Below are 20,702 nucleotides of genomic sequence, written 5' to 3' on the forward strand. Positions count from 1 at the left end.
AAGCAGAGATAATCGCATCCAGCCTGTCTTAGAGATAATGAAACAGACTTGGAGAGGTTAAGTGACTCGCCCATGTTTACACACCAAGTAAGTGGTGGAGTCAGGATTTGAACCCAGGTTTGCCATCAGACACCAAGCGCTTAACCATGACAAATTCCTGCCTTTAATGCAATCAATCACTGACCTAGCTTAGGCCTTTAGCATTTCTTTTCTGGTCATCAAAACTATCTAACCAATCTACCTGCCTCCTATCTCCCACCCCTATCCCCATAGGAACCAAGCCATCCACTGTTCGGCACCAGCCTGACCTATATAACACTCAAATCTGCCCCAGAGACTCCCCTGCCTAAAATTTTCCAAAGCTGTTTCACCACTAGATGGTATAAATCCCCTGCACCTATTGGGGCTCCTTGATAGAAAGTGATACAAAGATTCTGGGTAATTTAAGAGAGAAAGAAAGAAAGGCAAGGGCAGGGAATGTGTCAGAAAGACACGAGGTAGCTCACTTAAGTTAAGCATGGGGCCGAAGAGAAAATAAGCACTGATCTCACGTTTGCTGGATGGATAAATGAATGAGAGAATAAGAGAATGAATAGGGCAGGCTGCTTGGTGAACATCATTGGTTTTTAGTCCGATTTGGAATTGCTTCAAAAGCCCCTAGTGGATGAGGCTCTGAACCACACATAGCCCCCTCCCCACTACTCCCATCTGTTTCTGAGTTGTAAGGACTCCCAGAAAACATTCACAGGTAAAATAAGTAAAGCACCAGCCTGGAACCTGGAGATTTACACGTTAGTCCTGGCTCCACCACTCACTGGGTGGGCATTCTTGGGCTAGACACGTCCCCTCTCTCAGCCTCAGTTTCCACGTCTGTAAGATGGCCACATCCAGCAACTCCAAGTTGCCGGTGCTCAGAGGGAAAAGTAATGGAGTGTAATTGCATAAACTCTGGATAAATCCAAACACAAGCTCTGAGAATCAACTTTCTCACTTGTATTTTGAGTTACTGTTAAAATAGTAAAATAAACTCATTTTATTAAAATTAAATAAACTCTAGAGTTCATTAAAATGAACTCTACCCAGCCAAGAGAAATGATGGGGCCACGGCAGGCACTCACAGGAAGAGGGCTTTGTTCAGGGGAAAGGTTTAGCCCTGGGTTTCCATAGCTGCTACTAAGAATCCACCAAGTGCATTTACAGCACCAGGGCAGCAGGAGGAAGTTGAAAATTACAGGTGAATGAGCTGGGATCTAGCTACTATCCAGCAAGTGGATTATACAATAGAACATATATTTTCTTTTTTTTTTTTTTAGAACATATATTTTGGACGCGTGTGTGCTCGCACACATGCGTGCATGAGTGTATGTGCACTCAATGGAAAAGGCCCTAGAAACCCTTCCAGCACTAACCCACACAGGTGAGGAAACTGAGACTCAGAAAGTCTCAAATACCTGCTTTTGACGTGACCACTGATTTTGCACCAATGGTCTCTACAGCCCAGGTGTCTTGATTCCGCAGCCAGTGCGTGCCTGCTCTCTCATAGAACTCCCACCCATGAATTCTTTCTACAACACATCCCGCTGCTTCTCCTCCATGGGGATTGGCTGCCCCCTCAGTCTCCTGGTATGCCCGAGCCCATGGGAGGCAGGTGCAGACACGTTCTGCCACGTGAGCACAACATACAGTGTTTTTTGTTCTAAGTGGATTGGCACCAACCCACTCTCAACCTGCCAAAAATCTCCTGTGTTCTTTGGGCTCAAGTCCAAGGTCATCATATCACTTTCCAGGGAGCCATGGAATTGGCCCCAGAGAGAAGAAACATCTGGAAAGTAGAAAATGGATACGTATTACTCTTGGAAGCAGAGCAGCTCTCACCCACCACACCTCACGACAGGCATTTGGCTCCCCTTCAAGACCTATGGAGGTGGGATCTGGGCGAGGCGGGGCTGGGGCCTGGGGGCGGGGCCAGGCCCTGAGGAGAGGTCGTACCAAATTCCCCATAGGCAAAGCTACCTTGAGACCTGCACCCTCCTGGCTGACAGGCAGTTGAAATGGGGCTAGTACAGCTCCTCTGCAAGGCACGACATCAGCATACAACAGGAGACTTCAGAAACGACATACAATGCTGCACACAAACTTTGTGTTTATCTGATTATTTCCTTCATTCAGAATTTAAAAGTGGAATTACGGCATCAAAGGCCATGCGCATATATATGTGTACTGAACAATATATACTACATATTCAATATATATTATATATTCAATATATATTTTATATTCAACATATATTATATATTGAACAATATATATTATATATGTGCATATATAGATATCATATATATATGTATCTACAATAACAGAAAAATAAAAATTAGAAAAGAAAAAAATTAGATGCCTCCTGTCACAGGAAGAGTTACATAAACAAATTTTGTCAATTTATATGATATTTAAAATTTTTGAAAGCTTAAAAAATCATGTTTATCTATAATGTTTGCTCATAACGCCAGGAGAAAGAAGAAGAATGCAAAGTTATAAGAACAGAACAACTACTTTGTGGAAGAAAAAAGCCTCTAAGGAAATAAACCAAAATAGTAACTACGGTATGCCTAGGTGGTAAGATCCTGGATGATTTCTATTTTATGTTGTGGTTTTCAAATGGCCTGTAATGAATCTGAATTGCTTTTATAATCAGAAAAAGGGAGGAACATCTTTTCAGTCTCAGCACCGAAGAGCCCTCTGAGCTGACCTGCCCTGCAAGCCCTGTAAATGCCCTGGCTCTGCCCCTCCCTTACCTGGGGGCTCCATTCTGGGTGCGGTTTTTATTTTGGTTTTTTTTGTTTTGTTCTTTTGGCCATACCTTGTGGGATCTTCGTTTCCTGACCAGGGATCAAACCCGGGCTCTCACCGCTGGACCTCCAGGGAACTCCCAGCGGCCCCATTCTGAATTTACGTCTGACATCTCCTCTGATCTTGGGCCAGGCCCCGTTTTCACTCCAGCTCCTTCACTGCTGTCTTCTACTTGACATGTAACCTTGAACCACTTAGAGCCTCAGTTTTCACATCAGTGAAATGCCCACACCCAGCTAATCTCAATTCCCCACCCTCTGTGTCTTAAGATCCTGGCTGTTCCCAGCCTTCGTCAAAGGAGGACCACTCCATAATGGCCCAAGGGGTCCCAGCCTGGGTGGCCTCCTGGAGCCACTCTGATGTTCTGTGACTCACATTTCCGAGTGACCATGGCCGCAAGGGGCAGCCAGGGTGCCAGCAGATCCCCGGAGAGCTTCTGAATGTGTTTGCTGTAACCCAAGTCAGCTCTTCCTTCATCTGAGTGAACTCCTGCTTCAGCCTCTTGCCTGGGATGCAGAAGCCATCCCTTTACAAACCTCCAAGAGAAATGCACTCACCCCATGTGGGGTGGCCAGAGTGCCGGCAGGAAACAGCCAGCATGCTCAAATTAGGATCATTTAGGGAATGTTTAATTGAGGGAAATTTTACAAAGGTGTGGGCAGGGTGCAAAGACACCCCCAGGGACCATGCGCTTCTCTGTCATTAGCAACAGCCCACCCAAGGTGATGAGGATGTAGGAAAACAAATATACCCCCTCATCGCTCTCCTCCTCCCCACCCCCATGCCCTGACCAGATGTAAATGGGGGCGCCCCACTGGCCGAACCCAAACCTCCCTGTTGGCCAAACCCAAAGGAAGCCAGAAGGCAAGGAGCCCATGCAGGCTGGCCTCCCGGGGCGAGGGGAGCAAAGAGAAGAGATGCTGCCCACCAAGCATTAGGAGATTTCTTAATAATTTCTAACGGCAGCGTGTGTGTTCACAGGGAAGGCCCACGTCTGCCAGCACACCCTGAGATTCCCTTGGGAAGTTCCCCACCTGGCAGTCTACATTCCTTAGGCCCCTCTCACCTCAGCAACGCTATTTCTCTCCCGCTCTCCTGCCCTTCCTCCACCTGGTAGCCAGCTTTGTAAACCAGTCACTCCCTCCCCAGCTGCAAACCTCTCCCTCCTTCATCATGCAGAGCAGTTTAGAGAGCATCCTGCCCTCTGGTCCAAGGGGTCACCACGCCTGTCTTCCCGACCATACAGCGCTCTCCCCAGGAGGCAACCTGGCAACTTGTCTTCTCGTCTCATTTCACGTTTCTGTCATTCATGCTGCACAGCTCAAACTCCTTATTCGCTGCAAAGCCTTATCTGGAGAGTGCTGCAAAACATAACTTTCCCTAATTGATCTGGATAAACATGTGTCTGTCAATACAGATCCCATCCCTTCACAGATCATTTGCTGCGTCTCCAGCTATACACCCCAGGGCAACGCCAAGCAGGCTCAGTGGATCTGTCTTTGAGAAAGTCCTCTCTGAGACAAGCTGGAGGAATGAGAAAAATAAGCAGGTACTTGGAGCTGGAAGGAGTTTCATGTTGGTATCATCAGATCTGGTCTGTCCCCTGCAAGAATCTAGATTCCCTGGCACCCACCAAGAGACACAGCCCCGGAGCCACCTGCCCAGCGCCACGCCACACGGGCTCTGCAGCCCAGCTTGACCTCATTCTGTCTCTAAGTGACATCTGTCCTCTGCGCACCCTCCTCTTTCATCTCTGGGTATCCTGCCTTGATCTACAGGCAGTGGGATGTGATGGGAACGAGTCCGAGCTCAGCCACACGGTGGACAGGTGACAGCAAGCTGGGGGCTCCGGGACGAGAGCATGGAAGCTGGACCCAGGGATGGTCGGTGGTCAGACACCAGGAAATGAGGCTGGGGATGTCCAAAGGGGTCTGTGCCCTGAGAAGTGAGGTGGGTCTGGGCTCTAGGTCATGGCTGGCTCACCAGGAGTCATCAGTTACAAGAGGGGACAGAGCTAGAATCAGAGGCAGTGACCTCACGGGCAATCGGAGCGGCCAGGGTGGCCAGGGAGGCAAAGTTGGGGAAGGAAGCACCATGCTCCATGGAGGGAGGAGCTTCTTGGGACACGCAAGCCTTTTGTTTTTCTGGCCATGCTGCGCGGCATGTGGGATCTTAGTTCCCCGACCAGGGATGGAACCCGCGCCCCCTGCAGTGGAAGTGTGGAGTCTTAACCTCCGGACCACCAGGGAAGTCCCAAGCCTCCTCTGGTCTTAAAGGAGCTCCCTTCAATTCCACACAAGGGAACTAGAAACCAGAAGACCTGGCCCCAGTCCGACCTGCCACATGACTGCAGGCAGGAAGCTCAACCTCTGTGAACCTGTTTTCTCATCTTTGAAATGGGTCTTAAAGTAAATGGGCTTCAGAGGACTAAAAAGTGAATCAGACTGAGACGGCAGACAGAAAAACGTTTTGTAAATAGGCAGTTGGTAGCTGATATGGTTTAAAACGTTCTTTCCCGCCTAACAGGAGGGCCCCTTGAAGGAGCCTTCTACGCTTTATCCCAAAGTAGGAATGCATGGCGGTTGGGAAGAGGGATGAAGGATTCTGAGCCTGAGTACTGTGAATTTTAGACGTGACTGTGACCCTTACTCTTTAGGAAACCTGGAACAAGACATTTTGGGTTTCTCTGCATCTGTTTCAACATTTTTCAAGTGAGAAAAAGAATTCCAGCTTTCCCTCAGATCTAGAGTGAGGACCAAATGAAGACAAAAGAATTCAGTAAAATACAGTAACAGAAAAAGAGGAGTACCTACCCTTTAATAAGCACTTGCTCTGGGCCAAGCACTGTCTCACCTACGGCCCACAGCAACGCTCCCAGATGGGACGGTAGTAATAACGACGACCGCTGACGCTGGACTGGTGACAGTACTCCTTACTGAGCACTCGCCACGCAATAGGCCCTGTTCCAAGGGCTTTCCAGGTAGTTCCTACCTCTAGCTGCCCCAGTGGCTCTAGGAGGAGTAGGTACTAATTAACTCCCCATCCTGTAGCTGGACAGGCTCAGTTCACAGGGATTGATAAGCCAAGGTCACGGGGCCAAGCAGGGCACAGCTGGGATTCACTCAAATGCAGGGCTGGTTCTCCAATGCATCATACGTACATTGTGAGCGTGTGTGCTACAGCCATCATATACCGTCTGATACCTAAGTAATTCTAGTCCCGAGAATGATGGGCAAGAGAAGGATGACACGGGGCTCTGTCAGTCACCTCGCCCGGGACAATGACACCAACAGGAAGCCACAGACAGGACCCTTACGTGCGTTCCAAAATGAAGCTGTTCCTGTGTAGCTGAAGAGGTGACCTGGAACCAACCCACCTGGAGAAACTTGGGGCCCAAACCTCTACCCAAGAAGAACAACTCACTTCCACTCAGCAGCTGCCCCCAGTCACCCCCGGGCTGCTCTGCCCACCCAGCCTAGGGCGGGCCCTAGACGGGGAGCCTGCGGCCGCACTGGCTGCTTCGCACATTTATCCCCAGGAGTGCCGGGGGCTCGGCCCTTCTCACACCCACACAGAAGCATACCATCTGCACCGGCACACTGCATGTGTACCCAGGATCAAAAGATAGCCTGGCTCTACGCCCTTGCTCTGTGACTTTGGGAGAGTGATTTAAACTCTGTGCCTCAATCTGCTCACCTGTAAGATGGGGATAAAAAAAGTCCCTCCTTGTAGAGAAAAGGGAACCATCCTACACTATTGGTAGGAATGTAAATTGGTGCAGCCACTATGGAGAATAGTATGGAAGTTCCTTAAAAAACTAAAAATAGAGCTACCATATGACCCAGCAATCCCACTCCTGGGCGTATATCCAGAAAAGACAAAAATTCTAATTCGAAAATATACACGCACCCTAATGTTCACAGCAGCACTGTTTACAATTAAACAACACATGGAAGCAACCTCAATGTCCATGAACAGATGAATGGACAAAGAAGGCATGGTACATATATACAATGGAATATTACTCAGCCATAAAAAAGAATGAAATAATGCCATTTGCAGCAACATGCATGGACCTAGAGATGATCATACTAAGTGAATTAAATTAGAGAAAGATAAATATCATATAATATCACTTATATGTGGAATCTTAAAAAACGATACAAATGAACTTATTTACAAAACAGAAATAGACTCAGACATGGAAAACAAACTTATGGTTACCAAAGGGGAAAGGGGGGTACGGATAAACTAGGAGTTCGGGGTTAACAGATACACACTACTGTATATAAAATAAACAACAAGGACCTGTTGTATAGCACAGGGAACTCTACTCAACATCTTGTAATATCCTACAATAGAGCAGAATCTGAAAAAGAACAGATATATGTATAACTGAATCACTTTGCTATACACCTGAAACTAACACAACCATACTTCAACAATAAGTAATCAACTTATTTCTGAAGTCAGTCAACTATACTTCAACAATAATAATTAATAATAAAGTTAGAGTTAAGGCTTTGAACAAGGGGACTGGTTTTCCTAAACAAACAGTACAGTTTAGGAATACCTTAAATAATCACTAGAAAGTGTTGGAGGATTACATTAATAATGATAAAGAAAAAAAAAAGTCCCTCCTTCCTAAAACTGTTGAGAAGATTTAGGGTCTAACACTTATAAAATGGTTACAACAGCACATCATAAGCTTAGTAAAGTCTTATATTTGCCATAATTACTCCCAGTTGCAATCAGTAAAAAAGCGAAACAGGAACTGGGAGGGGTCACAGCACCTCCCAAGGCTAGATTAGACGAATCTCACAGAGCTTTGTAATATGACTGAGGTGGGAAGAGACAACAGTTCTGTCAGTATAACAAGGTTCAGACACTGGGCTGGGTCTCCTGCATGGAACTGCGATGACTGGCCACAAGCCCCTAAGGTGAGAGGCTTGGATTTCTACCAGGTACCTGGGGGCAGCCGAAAAAAAAAAAAAAAACGAGCAAGAAGAATGGGACTTCCTGGCGGTCCAGTGGTTAAGACTCGACCTTCTGATGCAGGGGGTGCGGGTTCGATCCCTGATCAGGGAGCTAAGATCCCACGTGCCTGGTGGCCAAAACACCAAAACATAAAACAGAAGCAATATTGCGACAAATTCCATAAAGAGTTTAAAAAATGGTCCACATCAAAAAAAAAAAAAAAACAACAAGCAAGAAGTAGCGTCTCTCTCCTTCTGATCTCTTGCAGGAACCCGCAGCGCCACAGTGAGGGCAAGGATCAGACTGAAGGGCTACCCGGCACCCAGGGAGGGGGGTGAAGGTGGGCAGCTAGTCACCGAGCTACCTTCCTTCACAAGATGAGAGCCCCACTGTCTAGCTCAGGAAGCCGTCAGCAGCAGGCCTGGGGACAAGGAGTGACAAAGGCATGAGTCTCCCATCATGCTTATTGCTAAGTCACGGTCACGTCTCCCTCCCCCACCAAACCAGACAGAGCATGGGCTCTGGAGCCAGACTGCCCCTGTCCAAATGTCCAAATCCCTGCTTCTCCCCTCGATGTGGGACTCTGACTTAATTCCTCTGGGCCTTAGTCGTTCCTCTCTCACGTGGAGGTCCGGTTCATACTTCCCTTGCACTACTGACATCAGACGACACGTCAGGAGCCCAAAAGAGCATCTGACACGTGGGCGGTACTCCCGAAATGCTCACCACCATTTTGAACACCGAGGGTCCTCAAGGTGAGATCAGGGCCTGATCCACCTCTGCTTCCCCTGTCCCTTAGATTCGAGAGCTAATGTGTTGACCTAAAGCCCTTCCAGTCCGGCATCTCAAGTCTGCCTTCCTAAACGTCACTATTGATTTCCATGGTGTCTTTTTGGAAGGATAAAGCAGTTTTAACTGCAACCAATGAATAACGGAAGATATATTAAATACACCTCTGAAGAAACTTCCTGGAGCCACCCTGAGTTCCCTGAGATGACCCGACAGCCCAAGGACCGGTGAGAGCGAGAGGCCCTCACAGGGTTCTGATTTTACCGGATAAGGCACTCCTCCCGCGTGCAGGAGAAACGCTCTGAGGTTTCATGTGTGTGCACCTGTGGCACCCTGGTGGAGAGAGTCGAAGGCGGCAGGAAGCCTTGGAAACTGTGGAGGTTGTCTTTCCCACTCCTAACATGAAAAATACGTGTGCAGTGCTGTAGTCTGCAAAGCTCTTTCCCATTCCCTGTCTTATATGAGCCTTCAAACAACCCTGCAAGGGAGGTAGGACAGGGATTCTCCCCACTTCACAGATGAAGAAACAGGTTTAGAGAAGGTCAACCCACGGTGAGCTAAGAACTGAAATTTCAGGCTCCAAGTTCTGATTCCAAAGCTGTTTTTTGACTCCAAAAGTCAATTTCCTGTTCTAGCCATTTGTAAGAATCATCTTGGGACACTGGGTAAAACTACAGAATCTCAGCCACTAAAACCCCAAATATCTAGGGCTGGGACTGGGAATATGCATTTTCGACCAACTTTCTAGGTGACACTAAGTGCAGTCAGGTCCAGATACTCGGCCTGGCTTTTGGAAAACACTGCCTGATATCACACAACCTCAGACTCTGTGCTTAGACACCTTCTAAGTTTGTGTGGGTTGCTAGAACAGAATATCACAGACAGGGTGGCTTATAAACAAAAGAAATGCATATCTCACAGCTCTAAAGACTGGAAGTCCAAGACCAAAGGGCCAGCAAGTCGGTTTGTGCTGAGGGTCTGCTTCTTAGTTCAGAAACAGCCATCTTCTAGCTTTAACCTCACGTGACAAGGGAGCTCCCTGGGGTCTCTTTGATAAGGGCACTGATCCCATAAATGGCAGCTCTGCCCTCATGACCTAAGCATCTCCCCAAGGCCCCACCTCCAAACACCATCACATTAGGGGGTTAGGATTTCAACATATGAATTTGGGAGGAACATTCAGTTTACAGCACCCTCCTTCTGCTCTACCCCCAATGCTAAGGGTCTAATCTCTTCCTCCCAACACGCGCCTCTCCCTGGATCCCCTCATACTACTAACAGCCCAAATCCCTTGAGAACTCGTGCGCCATGCATACCGCGCACACTATTCATTTAGTCTCCCCACAGCCCTAATGGTCAGTACTCCCGTCTTACAGATGGAGGCCTCCGGGCAAGCACGAGTGAGCTGCAAGCTGTGAACCCCAGGCCGTGACCACGGAGACCACACTGTGTGGCTTTGTGCCACACTGTAATGTCCCATCCTGTGTCCCAGCCCCCTTAAAGTTCTGCCAGATTTTCTGATCATGGGACAAAAACAGATAGTCTAAAATGACACTAAAATGACAGTGACTCATTCTGGCCTAAAAGATGAGCTCCCCATGTCCAGGTCCCATCTTTCTTTTAGCAGGAAATCCCAATTCCATCAGCTGATGGGGAAAAAGCAAAGACATGCCCCAGACTTGAAGACATAAAGACAAGTAGCAACACGCTCCTACAGCTTGGGGACCAGGCTAGAGGGAGGGGACCCCAAATCTGAACGCCCCAGGGCCATTCTGCTCCAAAGTACAGGAAAATTATCAACTGCTTAGAGTACCGCTAGACAGAACATCCTATGGTGCTTTCCTCTATGCATGTTTCACTCTGAGGAATATACAATCAGAAAATAAGCGCAGGTCAGAGGTTTAATTCTTGGAAGGAAAAAAAAAAAAAGACAGAGAAATTTCTCAGGATTGACCTGTGGTCTGTTAGAGATGCAACCCACCTCCCAGAACAGGAGTGAGAGGCTCGCCTGGCCGCGTTCCGTGGGCTCCCGGACGCCGGAGGTTGGAGACAAGGAGGGGGCAGGTGCCCGGGAGGCCGCTGGGCCCCCCTCACCAACCATAGCAGCCCCACTTGATCTGTGAGCCGGGTTTATGAATCTGGGTCCCACAGATTCGCGGGAGAAAAGGTGAAATTTTAAAAGGAAAACTGGGATCAAATGCAACTCTCCAAAGTACAGAAAGAAAACTGAAGCCCCAGAGGAGCCTGAACAGACTTGTCCAGGGCCACACAGCTGATAGAGGCCAGACTGGAATTAAAATCCGGTATTTTTTGTGTTAAATCAACGTGTGGCACCTCCTCCTAGTCCTTGGGTCATGCCTGGCGGTCATCACTGACACGCACCACTCTCACGTAAGGCAGTGACGAGCAAAAACCCAGCCGCCGGCCGGCCGGTGGTCCAGCGGAGGCCGAGACAAGGCAAATCAGGGACCAGCGCACGCGCATGTGCCCCGAGACATGAGCACAGAGGAGGGGCCGCTGGATGCCGCCCGACCCGAGGGCATGGTTGAAAACAACGCAGGGAAGTAGTGCGTGTGAGCTGTGCTGAAGGATGAAGAAGGGGAGCTGGCAGAATAGAGGTCACTCGCACTCACTCTGGTGCACCAGGCCCTGCTCAAGGGTCACCTGGAGAGGCGCTGTGACAAGCACTCAGGCCCTGCCCGTAGCCAAAAAGGAGTTTGCTTCTGGGAAGAGATGGCCTTTCCAGGTACTGAGCACCTACTGAGGCTGAGCTCTGCCCGCCTGATCTCTCTTCAACCCGCCCTGCAAGGCAAGTGGTATCATCCCATCTCACAGATGAGGTAACTGAGGCTCAGCAAGGTTAAGAGAACTGCCCAGTGTCACACAGCTGATTAACGGGCAGGGCCAGAATCTGAACCAGAGTGTATATGCTCTTTCCACAATCCCTGACTATGAAATGTCAGCAAAAGGAGACTGGAATTCAAGCTGAAGGTCCCAGCCACTGAACCTAGAAGGGTCTTTCCTGCTGAGAAACGTAACGCAACAGTCCTGAGAAAACACAATTCTCTCATCACGCTCCATATCAAGGGTTGCACATGACCTAGAAATTGAAGTTGGCTGTGGTACAACAAGCTGATAGGTGTTGAAGGCCAGGGTATAGGGAACTAGAGCGAATGACAGGGACCAGGAGAGAAGGGAGGAAAACCAGGTGGGGGAGGAAGTCCCTCCTGCCTTCTAAGCAGTGATTCTCTCCCCCTGGCAAACACACACACACACACACACACACACACACACCATGCACACGCGACATGCAATACACACAAGTACACACACATCACGCACGCACACACAACATACACACCATGCGCATACACATATACACATATGCACATGCTCATGTACAAATGCATGCACACATATATACACACAGGCACATTCATACACATGCTTGTAAGCACTACCGCCATCTTGCCTCTTAGGCAGCCTCATCTTGTAAAGCCACCTGACTCACATGGATTCTTTCCTTATCCTCTGCTTACAGACAGCCTCTCCTCCCATCCTGTAGTCTCAGGGCAGAGACATCAGATCCGTGGGAAACCCTCACCAAGGCCTGAGTGGCTCCGGCCGCCAGGCAGAGGCCCAGCGTCTGCCAGTGACTAGTAAAGAACAGAGCTGGTGCTCTCCTTTGGCAGGGCCATAAAGAAACAGCCAGCCGCTTGAGGCTCACATCCTTCTACAGCAAAACTGAATCGGGACCAGAGCCACCTTCTGCAGTGGCCTGTTTGGGGGTTACAGCTGCCCTTGCATTCTGTTCTCTGCCCTCCAGGGACTTCAGCTGGGTCTGGGCCTACCAGCAACAGCCAACTCAGCCCTAGGATAACAGGCAGAAAGAGCAAATTAAGTCAGATCCTGGCTGCAGCAAAGGTCATAAAAACAGACAACACTGCAGGGGAAACCACGCAACAGTTATCAAAGAGCCGGAGGACCCAGTAACCATCTGGGATTTTGCCAGAACCACCAGAACTAAGGGGCCCTATGGCTGGTGGCTCACTGAGGCTCAATTAGAACAGTGTCCCAATGACCCACTTTATTCCAGCCAGATTTTCTTGCTGGGTCCAGCTCACATGCCAACAGCGTGTACGGGCCACGTGGCCTCAACCCAAACATACGCAAGGCTCCCTTTTTACCCTAAAATGACATTTAGACATAACCCACTTACAGACCATTTTAAAAAAGCAATTTAATGCCCAAACGGAAACATAAAGGAGAAATAAGAAGAAAGCAGTGTTTTAATACATGTATTTCAATCTGTGAGGCTCAAGCACAGCGGCCCGTGGAACCCCAATGAAGGCGTCAGAGTTCCAAGTTTGTACTTGAGAGAAGGGAGAGGATCAGAAGCCGTTTCAAACAAGACGCACCAGAAAATCAAAGAACAGAGGCGAACACCAAATAAAAACCCGCACTGCATTAAGTAATAACCGACGAGAGCTTGCAGAAGTAATTTCTCCACGAGTGTCAGCGGGGCACCTGCCAACCACGCAGCACGTGGAATGCCACTGCACTGCACTGATGTCCCCGAGCACTGCGGGATGCCCCGCTTTCCTGGGCTCCGTCCACCAATGATGGCAACAGCCAAAAACCGTCCCCTCCATTTGTACGAGGCCCCAGGGGAATGGCCTCAGACCACCCCTCCCCCATCTGAGCCTCCCCCAACCAGGCCTCTTATGTCCACGTGCTTCTACCCTATGGGGGACGAGGGCTGCAGGCCAGCAGGAGCTTGGGGATCAAGAGGGTACGGACTGGCCCTCCTGGGGTGTAGCACTCCCCTTCCGGGTGGGGGCAGGCATTGTAAGATGACAGGGACATCCGGTTACTCACAATCAGGTACACGGTGGCTCACGCAGCCCCCGAACCACCCCTCCAAAGCTAACCGGGCATTCAGTGTGCAGGGTGTCCCCTCCACCCACCCAGCCTCACTGCACCAGGTGGGAGTTCCTGCCTGGGACTGGGTACACAGGACATCCAGGTCACCTTCTACTCGGTGCTCAGGTTCCAAGGTCAGCACGTGATGTAAGAACCTGCATATATCCAAAACCACTCTCTAAAATTTACCCATGCACAGGCACCATGTTAGAGATTAGCATACAGACCCTTGGTCTATCCAACACAGCGGGTTTGTTCTCCAGTCTGGGAACAGATCTCTGTCTCTTTAATTGGGGCACACATGTGGGGTGCTTACCCTGAGAGCCGCCATGCTGTGAGGAAGCCCACGCCGCATGGGGAGGCCACATGTAGGTGTTCCAGCCGAAAGCCGCCATCGACCACCAGGTATCTGGGTGAACCAGCCTTCAGATGATTTCAGCGCCCCTGCCCTTGAGCCACCCCAGCCTCTGATACTTCCAGGTGAGGCACCAGACGTCATGGAACAGAGATAAGCCATCCCACCATGGCTATGTCTGAATTCCTGACCCACAGAATGAGGAGTAAAATGGTGTACATTTTTGCCTAAGTGCACTATTTGGTGTGCATAAGAGGCAGCTAATTTCTGTCTATCTTTCAACATTTCAGAATCACTCAGCTCCACAAAAGGCCCAGACTAGCAGAGACACACCAGAACTGAGACTGACCGAGGGAAAAGTAAAATCAACCCCACGCTCAATCAGGGCTTTAGTTCACAGGCCAGAGGCAAAGCCCCCGCTGCTTAAGTTATTTCTCCTAAAGCAATGTGTGTAGATGAATTCTTGTAGGTTAGACACGTGATAGATTCCGCCAGACGGGCTCCAGAAGGACTTGTAGCTTGACAGAGGAGCTGAATTCTCTGGAAGGACACACCAGGCTTTGCATGCAATTGTCCAGAGGAGCCAACAGTGAGTCAACTCAGAGACCTCGGCCAATCTCCTGGGCAAACGTGAGTGGCGGGCTCTGGGGGCAGATGTGCGATGTCAGATGATGGTGCAGCCACAGCAGTACCTCTCGGGGTAATCCACCACGTACACTTTGTGGTCGGTGCCGTAGATGTAGTAGACGTAAGTCTTTCCTTGGTACCAGTAACGAACTTCCGTGAGGGGGACCAGTTCAATGGTCTGGCGCTGAGGAAACAATTGGCCAAGAAAAACCTCAGGGTTCTGTTCAAGTCACTCACCTGCTCAAGAACCTTCAGTAGCTCCCTACTACCTGTGAAATGAAGTTCAGGCTCCGGACTTGGCGTTTTGGCTCCAACCTGCCTCCTAGATGTATCTCTTACTACGCTCCTTCACATACCCTAAGCTCTGGCCCAAACCGACTTCTCATCTTTAACCACCACCTCATTCTAAGTTTCATGAAGCGGAGGGGCGGGGGGGGGGGGGGGGGGGGTGTGGCCCACAGGCAATCCCCAGGGGAGTTGCAGGATGTATGGCAATCCACCAGCCGAACAGGACATCTTCCAGAAGTGGTAATTTTTAGATGGCAGGGTGGACAGAGTGGAGTGGAGAAAAGTGGAGGACAAAGTCATTTTAAAAATGTTTCTATTAAAACAACCATGGAGATATTAGGGAATGTATTATGCAATTTGAATTAAATTTTAAGATAAAATGTTGACACCAAAGAAATTCCAAAGTTTGGTGGGCTGCTTCAGGCTATTTTCTCAGACGCTTCCCTCCCTGCATCAGAGTTTTGCATCAACCCTCCTTTGAGAAAAGTCTTTCTCAAGTTTTCCCCTCCTTTCACACGTGGGGAAACTGAGGCCCATGGAATTTCAAGCTTGCAAGATCATCCAGGTCAAGCCCCACCTCCTGGCTGGACCTATTTCAGGCTCAAATCTCCTCCCTGGCATCCCTGTCTACTTGAGAGCCCGGGGCACTCACTCCCCCCTGCAGAGGGGTCCTAAATCCCTCGTTCTCTGGCCCCTTCTCTGAGCACTTACTCAACAATCTTCCAAAATCACGGGACAGTGAACAGAATGCCCTGCCGCCTCGGAGCTGACACTGACTCCTGCTGAGACACCCAGGTCATTGGCTTTGGCACTGATTTGTTACGGAAAACTACGGGTGTAACCCACAGAGCAAAGTGACTCCTCAGCCCCAGCAAAGCTTTCTCGGGACGCACCGTGGGCCAGGCTCGGTGCCCAAACCCTAAGTCCTTGTGCACAAGCTGCTCCCCTGTCCCAGACTCGGATGTGGGGACCCCAACCCCAGAGGGAGGTGGTGTGCTTGGCCCAGGGTCAGAGCCTCCTACTTACAGGAAGATCCCCTCCTTGGGAAAAGAGCCCACGTCCTCTCGTGGGAGATGATGGTCCTGAGGCCCCTGGGGAAAGTGGGGAACAGGCCGGGAGAGGATGTTGAGCAGAGGGCTCCCTACGCTGGGAGGTGCGGGTTGGAGGGGTGGCAGAGGGAGTGACACTGTAGCAGGAGGCGGGGGACTCAGCGTCAGGGCGTGCACCTCCCATGAAGCCGTCTGCGTGACCTCCCACTTCCTCTCTCTGGGCCTCCGTTTCCTCATCTGTGAAATGGGTACAAAAACTTCTATATCATGGAGTTGTTGAGAAAACCAAGTGAGACGGTGAGACTGAGTTTTCTCCGTGTGCCGGAGAGTGGCCTCCAAGGGGGATAACTACAGAAAGAAAAGGTAGACGATCCCTCTTGCCATGTTGGTACAGGAGACCCAACATGGGAACCACGGGGCAAGAGGGGAGGGGAGCCAACCTCTGCTCAGAAAGCCTGGGCCGCGGGTCAGACCACTCTTGTTTCCAAACTCTTCTACTACCCGACACAGAGCAAAACCACAGCAGCCCCACCCCACGTGCCTCCATTTGGATTCTAAAGGTCTCCAGGTTGGAGACCACAGGTTGGCCAGGACATCAACGGCCATCCAGCGGTCATCTCGTAATCGGACGTATATCTGCTGGTGCCCCTTGACTGTGCCCCTGGGATGAGCAGATTCCAGGTCTGAGAGGAGGGGCCGGGGCCCCGCGTGTGACAGCTGGCCCCTCACTGGATTCTACTCGCTAACTTCCCAACCCTGAACAAAATATCAGCATGAACCTTTGTCTGTAGATCCTGGGCCCAAGGACAATTTAGGACAAAGAGTCACAGAAGTGGCCTCTTCTCCCTTTACGCTCCCTTTTAAAGAAACATGCACGTCTGCCCCTGGTGCACCCCTCCCTGCTCCAGGTCTGGTCCACAGATGGCTTGTGTCACCTGAGACGGGGCTGTGCCATCAGGGAAAGCCCAGGAGCCCCAGGGTCTAGACGCAGGCCTGCCGCCAACACGCAGTGTGATCTTGGGCAGTCACTGCCCCTCCGCCAAATGAAGGGTCCAAAAAGGACTCAAAATTGTCAGCCTCAGCAGCAGAAACGTCCCAGGAGAAGCACCTGTGTCCGGAAGCTGCTGCAATCATGCCTTGTCCTCCGGCCAGTCCTACAGTAGTCCTACGGTACACAGCTCACTACTGGGCGGTCTTCACTGTAATGCCCACCAGACTGTACCAGGGCTGCAGGAGCAAGGCCCCTTAGAGACTGGGCTGGGGTCCTCCGTGGATGGGGCTGAAGAACAAATGTCAGCTCCAGGCAAACAGCCGCTGAGGTATGGCTGACACTCAGAGCGCCACTACCCTCACCGCCCCCTTGTCTGACCCTCTTCCTGTTCCGGCTCCCCCACCCCTTTACCTGTTTCCCCTGGGAGCCCTTCCTTAACAAATGTCTTGGGCTTCCCTGGTGGCACAGTGGTTAGGAAGCCGCCTGCCAATGCAGGGGACACAGGTTCGAGCGCTGGTCCAGGAAGATCCCACTCACCGTGGAGCAACTAAGCTCTGAGCCTGTGCTCTAGAGCTCATGAGCCACAACTACTGAGCCCATATGCCACAACTACTGAAGCCTGCATACCTAGAGCCCATGCTCCACAACGAGAAGCCACCGCAATGAGAAGCCCGCGCACCGCAAAGACCCAAAGCAGCCAAAAATAAAATAAATTGATAAAAAATAAAACAAGCAAAAATGACTTGCACACGGATCCTCGTCTCAGAGCTGCTTCTGCGGAGCCCAACCTAAGGTAAGGTCCAACCGCGCCCATTTTACAGATGAGGACATCAAGGCCCGTGAATGGAAGGGCCAGGAGCCATGACTATGTGCCAGAGCTGGGAAGCAGGACATAACCTGGGGAGTGACTCGCCCCTGCAGTGTCTGCCAGGCGAAAAGGGCGCTACCTCGTCCGGCTGATAGCCCTGCAAACCTACGCTGGCTTCCAGAGTCGCTTGTGTGCCTTGAGTGCGGCAGATAATAACATTTCCCTTGGAGTTGGGAAATCTGAGTTCTACTCCCGGGCTCTTCCACTGAAAAGCTGTGTGACCTTGCCTAAATTACTTCCACTGTCTGGGCTTCCTCTGATTTATCGGCAAAGTCATGGGTTTGGACTAGACCAGGGGTAGCCGAGGATGCCCACAGGCCAAAGCTGGCCCAGCAGCCCATACAGTGCTCTTAGCATTTTTTAAATTTTGCTTTCAATAGTGAAAAACTGGAAGATTTCATGTAAAAATGTGTATTTCAGAAGGTCTGAAATCTCTGCCCCTGCACTGCACAGAGCTGAGGGGAGGTGGGGCCCTTTGGATAAGGGGGCCTCCTACCCACAGCACCCCCCACCCAGGCCTTTCAGTTTGCAGTGCCCCCATTTCATCCTCTCTGAGGTGCATTCCAGCTCCAAGACGGTCATTATTAATTTTAAATTAAATGCATCCTTTTCTCTCCTGCAAACAGGGTAATCGTGCAGGACGAGAAGCGGAATACTCATTGCAAAGGGAACGGAAGGCACAGGGACATTTTGAGCACCGGGTTCCACGCACTTAAAGCAAATGATCTCATCCCTACCAAGCCCTCTGAGGCGGTAGTAATATCTCTTTTTCACGGGTGAGAAACTGAACTTCAGGAAGGCGTTTGTAGCTGGCCCGGGACCACTCTGGGACGTGGAAGAGCCAGGATCTGCGCCCAGTTTGTAATTCTCGGACCCCCGACAGAGCCCTCACGGAGCTCAGGCGCTGGGCTTTCCCTTGCCAACCCCCCGCCCCATCTTCCATCCCCGTTTCCTTTACCCCCGTCGCCTGCCGCACACGCCCCGCCCACCGCGGCTCCTGGGGACGCGACGGGCACCACCGCCACCTAGTGGCCATCAGGATAACAGCCGCACAGCAGCGCGGGCCGTCAGCCCTGCCCTTGGGGGCCTGGGATTTGGGAAGTGCCCCGGGGGGCCGGACGCTGGGTTCCAAACCTGCCTTGCACCCTATATCTCGAGCTTTCCCTCCCCTTCCCTGAATACCGGGGGGGGTGAGAATCGAAACGACACTGAGCCACATTCCTGCGTGAAACCCTGTAAGCTCCCTGTCGCTCGCTCGCAGGATATAACAGTCCAAACTTCTCCCCGTGGCCTTATGTCTGACCAGCCCTGCTCTCTGACCTCCGGTCACTCTGGCCCCACGTCAGTGCCTAGTACCTCTGCGCTCCTCCTCCCCCCCCTTCTGCCCTGCCACTCTCAAGAAGGAACCTCCCCACAAAGGGAGGGGCCCGTTCCCTCCTTTACGTCCACGGGGACAGTGTCCTGGAGCCCCAGCAGAACCGGCACCTCACCTTCCACCAGCCCCGGTCCCCACCCCACCCCCCTTAGCTCACCTGCTGCAGGACGCGGGCTCGGGAGGCCAGCGCAGCGCTGTGCTCGGCGATACCCCGCTGGGAGGCCAGAGAGATTTCCCGCAGGGGGAAGTCCACGATGGGGTACACCTGGGGGGAGACGCAGACCACCTGACCCGGAGCCTCAGCACCTGGAGCCTTGGAGGGCTGATGGGAGCACGAGGCCAGAAAGGGACGGGCCCGGGCCAGGGGCGAGCGGGATGGGTGGGGCTTGTTAAACCCAAGCGGACCATTGATCATCCACCTTATAGCGTCGGGAACTCCAGCCAATAAACGAGGGCCGTAGACAGACTACCCGCCCACCCGGCGCGCCTTCCCTGCTGCCTAACTCAGGCTAGGATTGGGCGCAGGAATTCCTAGAGGGGTGATGTCTGAAGTGAGCCTTTAGAGAGCCTAGGGATTGGGGCAAAGAAAGGAAGCTGAGGACTATTATGAAGCCATAAAGAAGGAATTCCTGCCATTTTCAACAACATGGATGGAAGAGAGCATCATGTTAAGTGAGATAAGTCAGAGAAAGATACACACCCTATGATCTCACTTACATGTGGAATTAAACACAAACTCCTAGATACAGAGAACAGATTGATGGTTTCCAGAGATGGGGATTGGAGGGGTGGGCAAAAGGGGTGAAAGGGGGTCAATTGGTACAAACTTCCAATTATGAGATAAATAAGTCTTGGGAGTGTGAAGTACAGAATGGTAACTACAGCTGATAATACTGGATTGGATATTTGAAAGTTGCTGAGAGTAGCTCACAAAAATGTCTCATCACAAGAAAAACCATTTTAACTGTGTGGTGATGGACGTGAACTGGATTTATTGTGGTGATGATTTCACAGTAATATACAAATAGCAAATCATGATATACACCTGAAACTAATAAGCCAATCTGAAACAGCTACATACTGTTAAAAAAAAAAGAAGGAAGGAAGGGTGGGAAGAAGAAAGGGAAGAAAGCAAAACCAAAAAAAACTGTCTGAGGATGTCCCATAAAGGCCAAATTCCCTTCCCAGGCCGACAGCAGGGAGCCACAGATCTTTTCTGTAAAGGGCCAGAGTAAATACTCACGTTTGAAGGCCATAGGGTCTCTGTCTCGACTACTCAACTCTGCCCTCGAAGCACGATAGCAGCCACAGACAATACATAAACAAGTGGGCTGTGCTCCAATAAAACTTTATTTATAAAAGCAGGCCAAGGGCCGGAATTTGCCAACTGCTAGTGTACAAGACCCTCCCTGATCTGGCTGCTGGCACCTGTCATGTCTTAGCTCCTTGCTCCGCCCAGCTCGCTGCCCTCCAGCCCCCTGCCCTCTGCCGCTCCTCGAGGCCTCTGTCGTGCTGCTTCCTCTGCTGGACACCCTGTCACACCATCCACTCCCCCACTGCACTGCTCTCCACGACCGACACCCTGCCCCTTCCTGTCTCTCTACCTCCCTTGT

At 50.8% G+C, this 20,702-nt stretch overlaps 1 protein-coding gene across 9 annotated transcripts in view; it reads right to left on the reverse strand.

Annotated features, from left to right (window-relative positions):
- The window catches only part of SSUH2 (ssu-2 homolog), a 151,815-nt gene that overhangs the window by 104,852 nt on the left and 26,261 nt on the right, over positions 1-20,702 (reverse strand). For 3 of the 9 annotated variants that reach the window (XR_003796615.1, XR_003796616.1, XR_003796617.1), the window contains exons 10-12: positions 19,247-19,354; positions 15,833-16,092; positions 13,853-14,702 (exon numbers count right to left, since the gene is read on the reverse strand). Coding sequence is in view for 6 of the 9 variants with exons in the window: in XM_029242196.1 (XP_029098029.1) it covers positions 14,486-14,702; positions 15,833-16,092; positions 19,247-19,354 (585 nt within the window). In the remaining 3 variants the exon portion in view is untranslated. Of the gene's footprint in view, positions 1-12,760; positions 14,703-15,832; positions 16,093-19,246; positions 19,355-20,702 lie in introns of those variants that run through there. The other 6 variants (XM_029242196.1, XM_029242199.1, XM_029242200.1 and 3 more) reach the window with 6 other exon arrangements.

Source organism: Monodon monoceros, unplaced genomic scaffold (genome assembly GCF_005190385.1).
Source record: "Monodon monoceros isolate NGI ecotype Baffin Bay Population unplaced genomic scaffold, NGI_Narwhal_1 Super_Scaffold_3, whole genome shotgun sequence".
In the NCBI taxonomy this organism is placed as follows: domain Eukaryota; kingdom Metazoa; phylum Chordata; class Mammalia; order Artiodactyla; family Monodontidae; genus Monodon; species Monodon monoceros.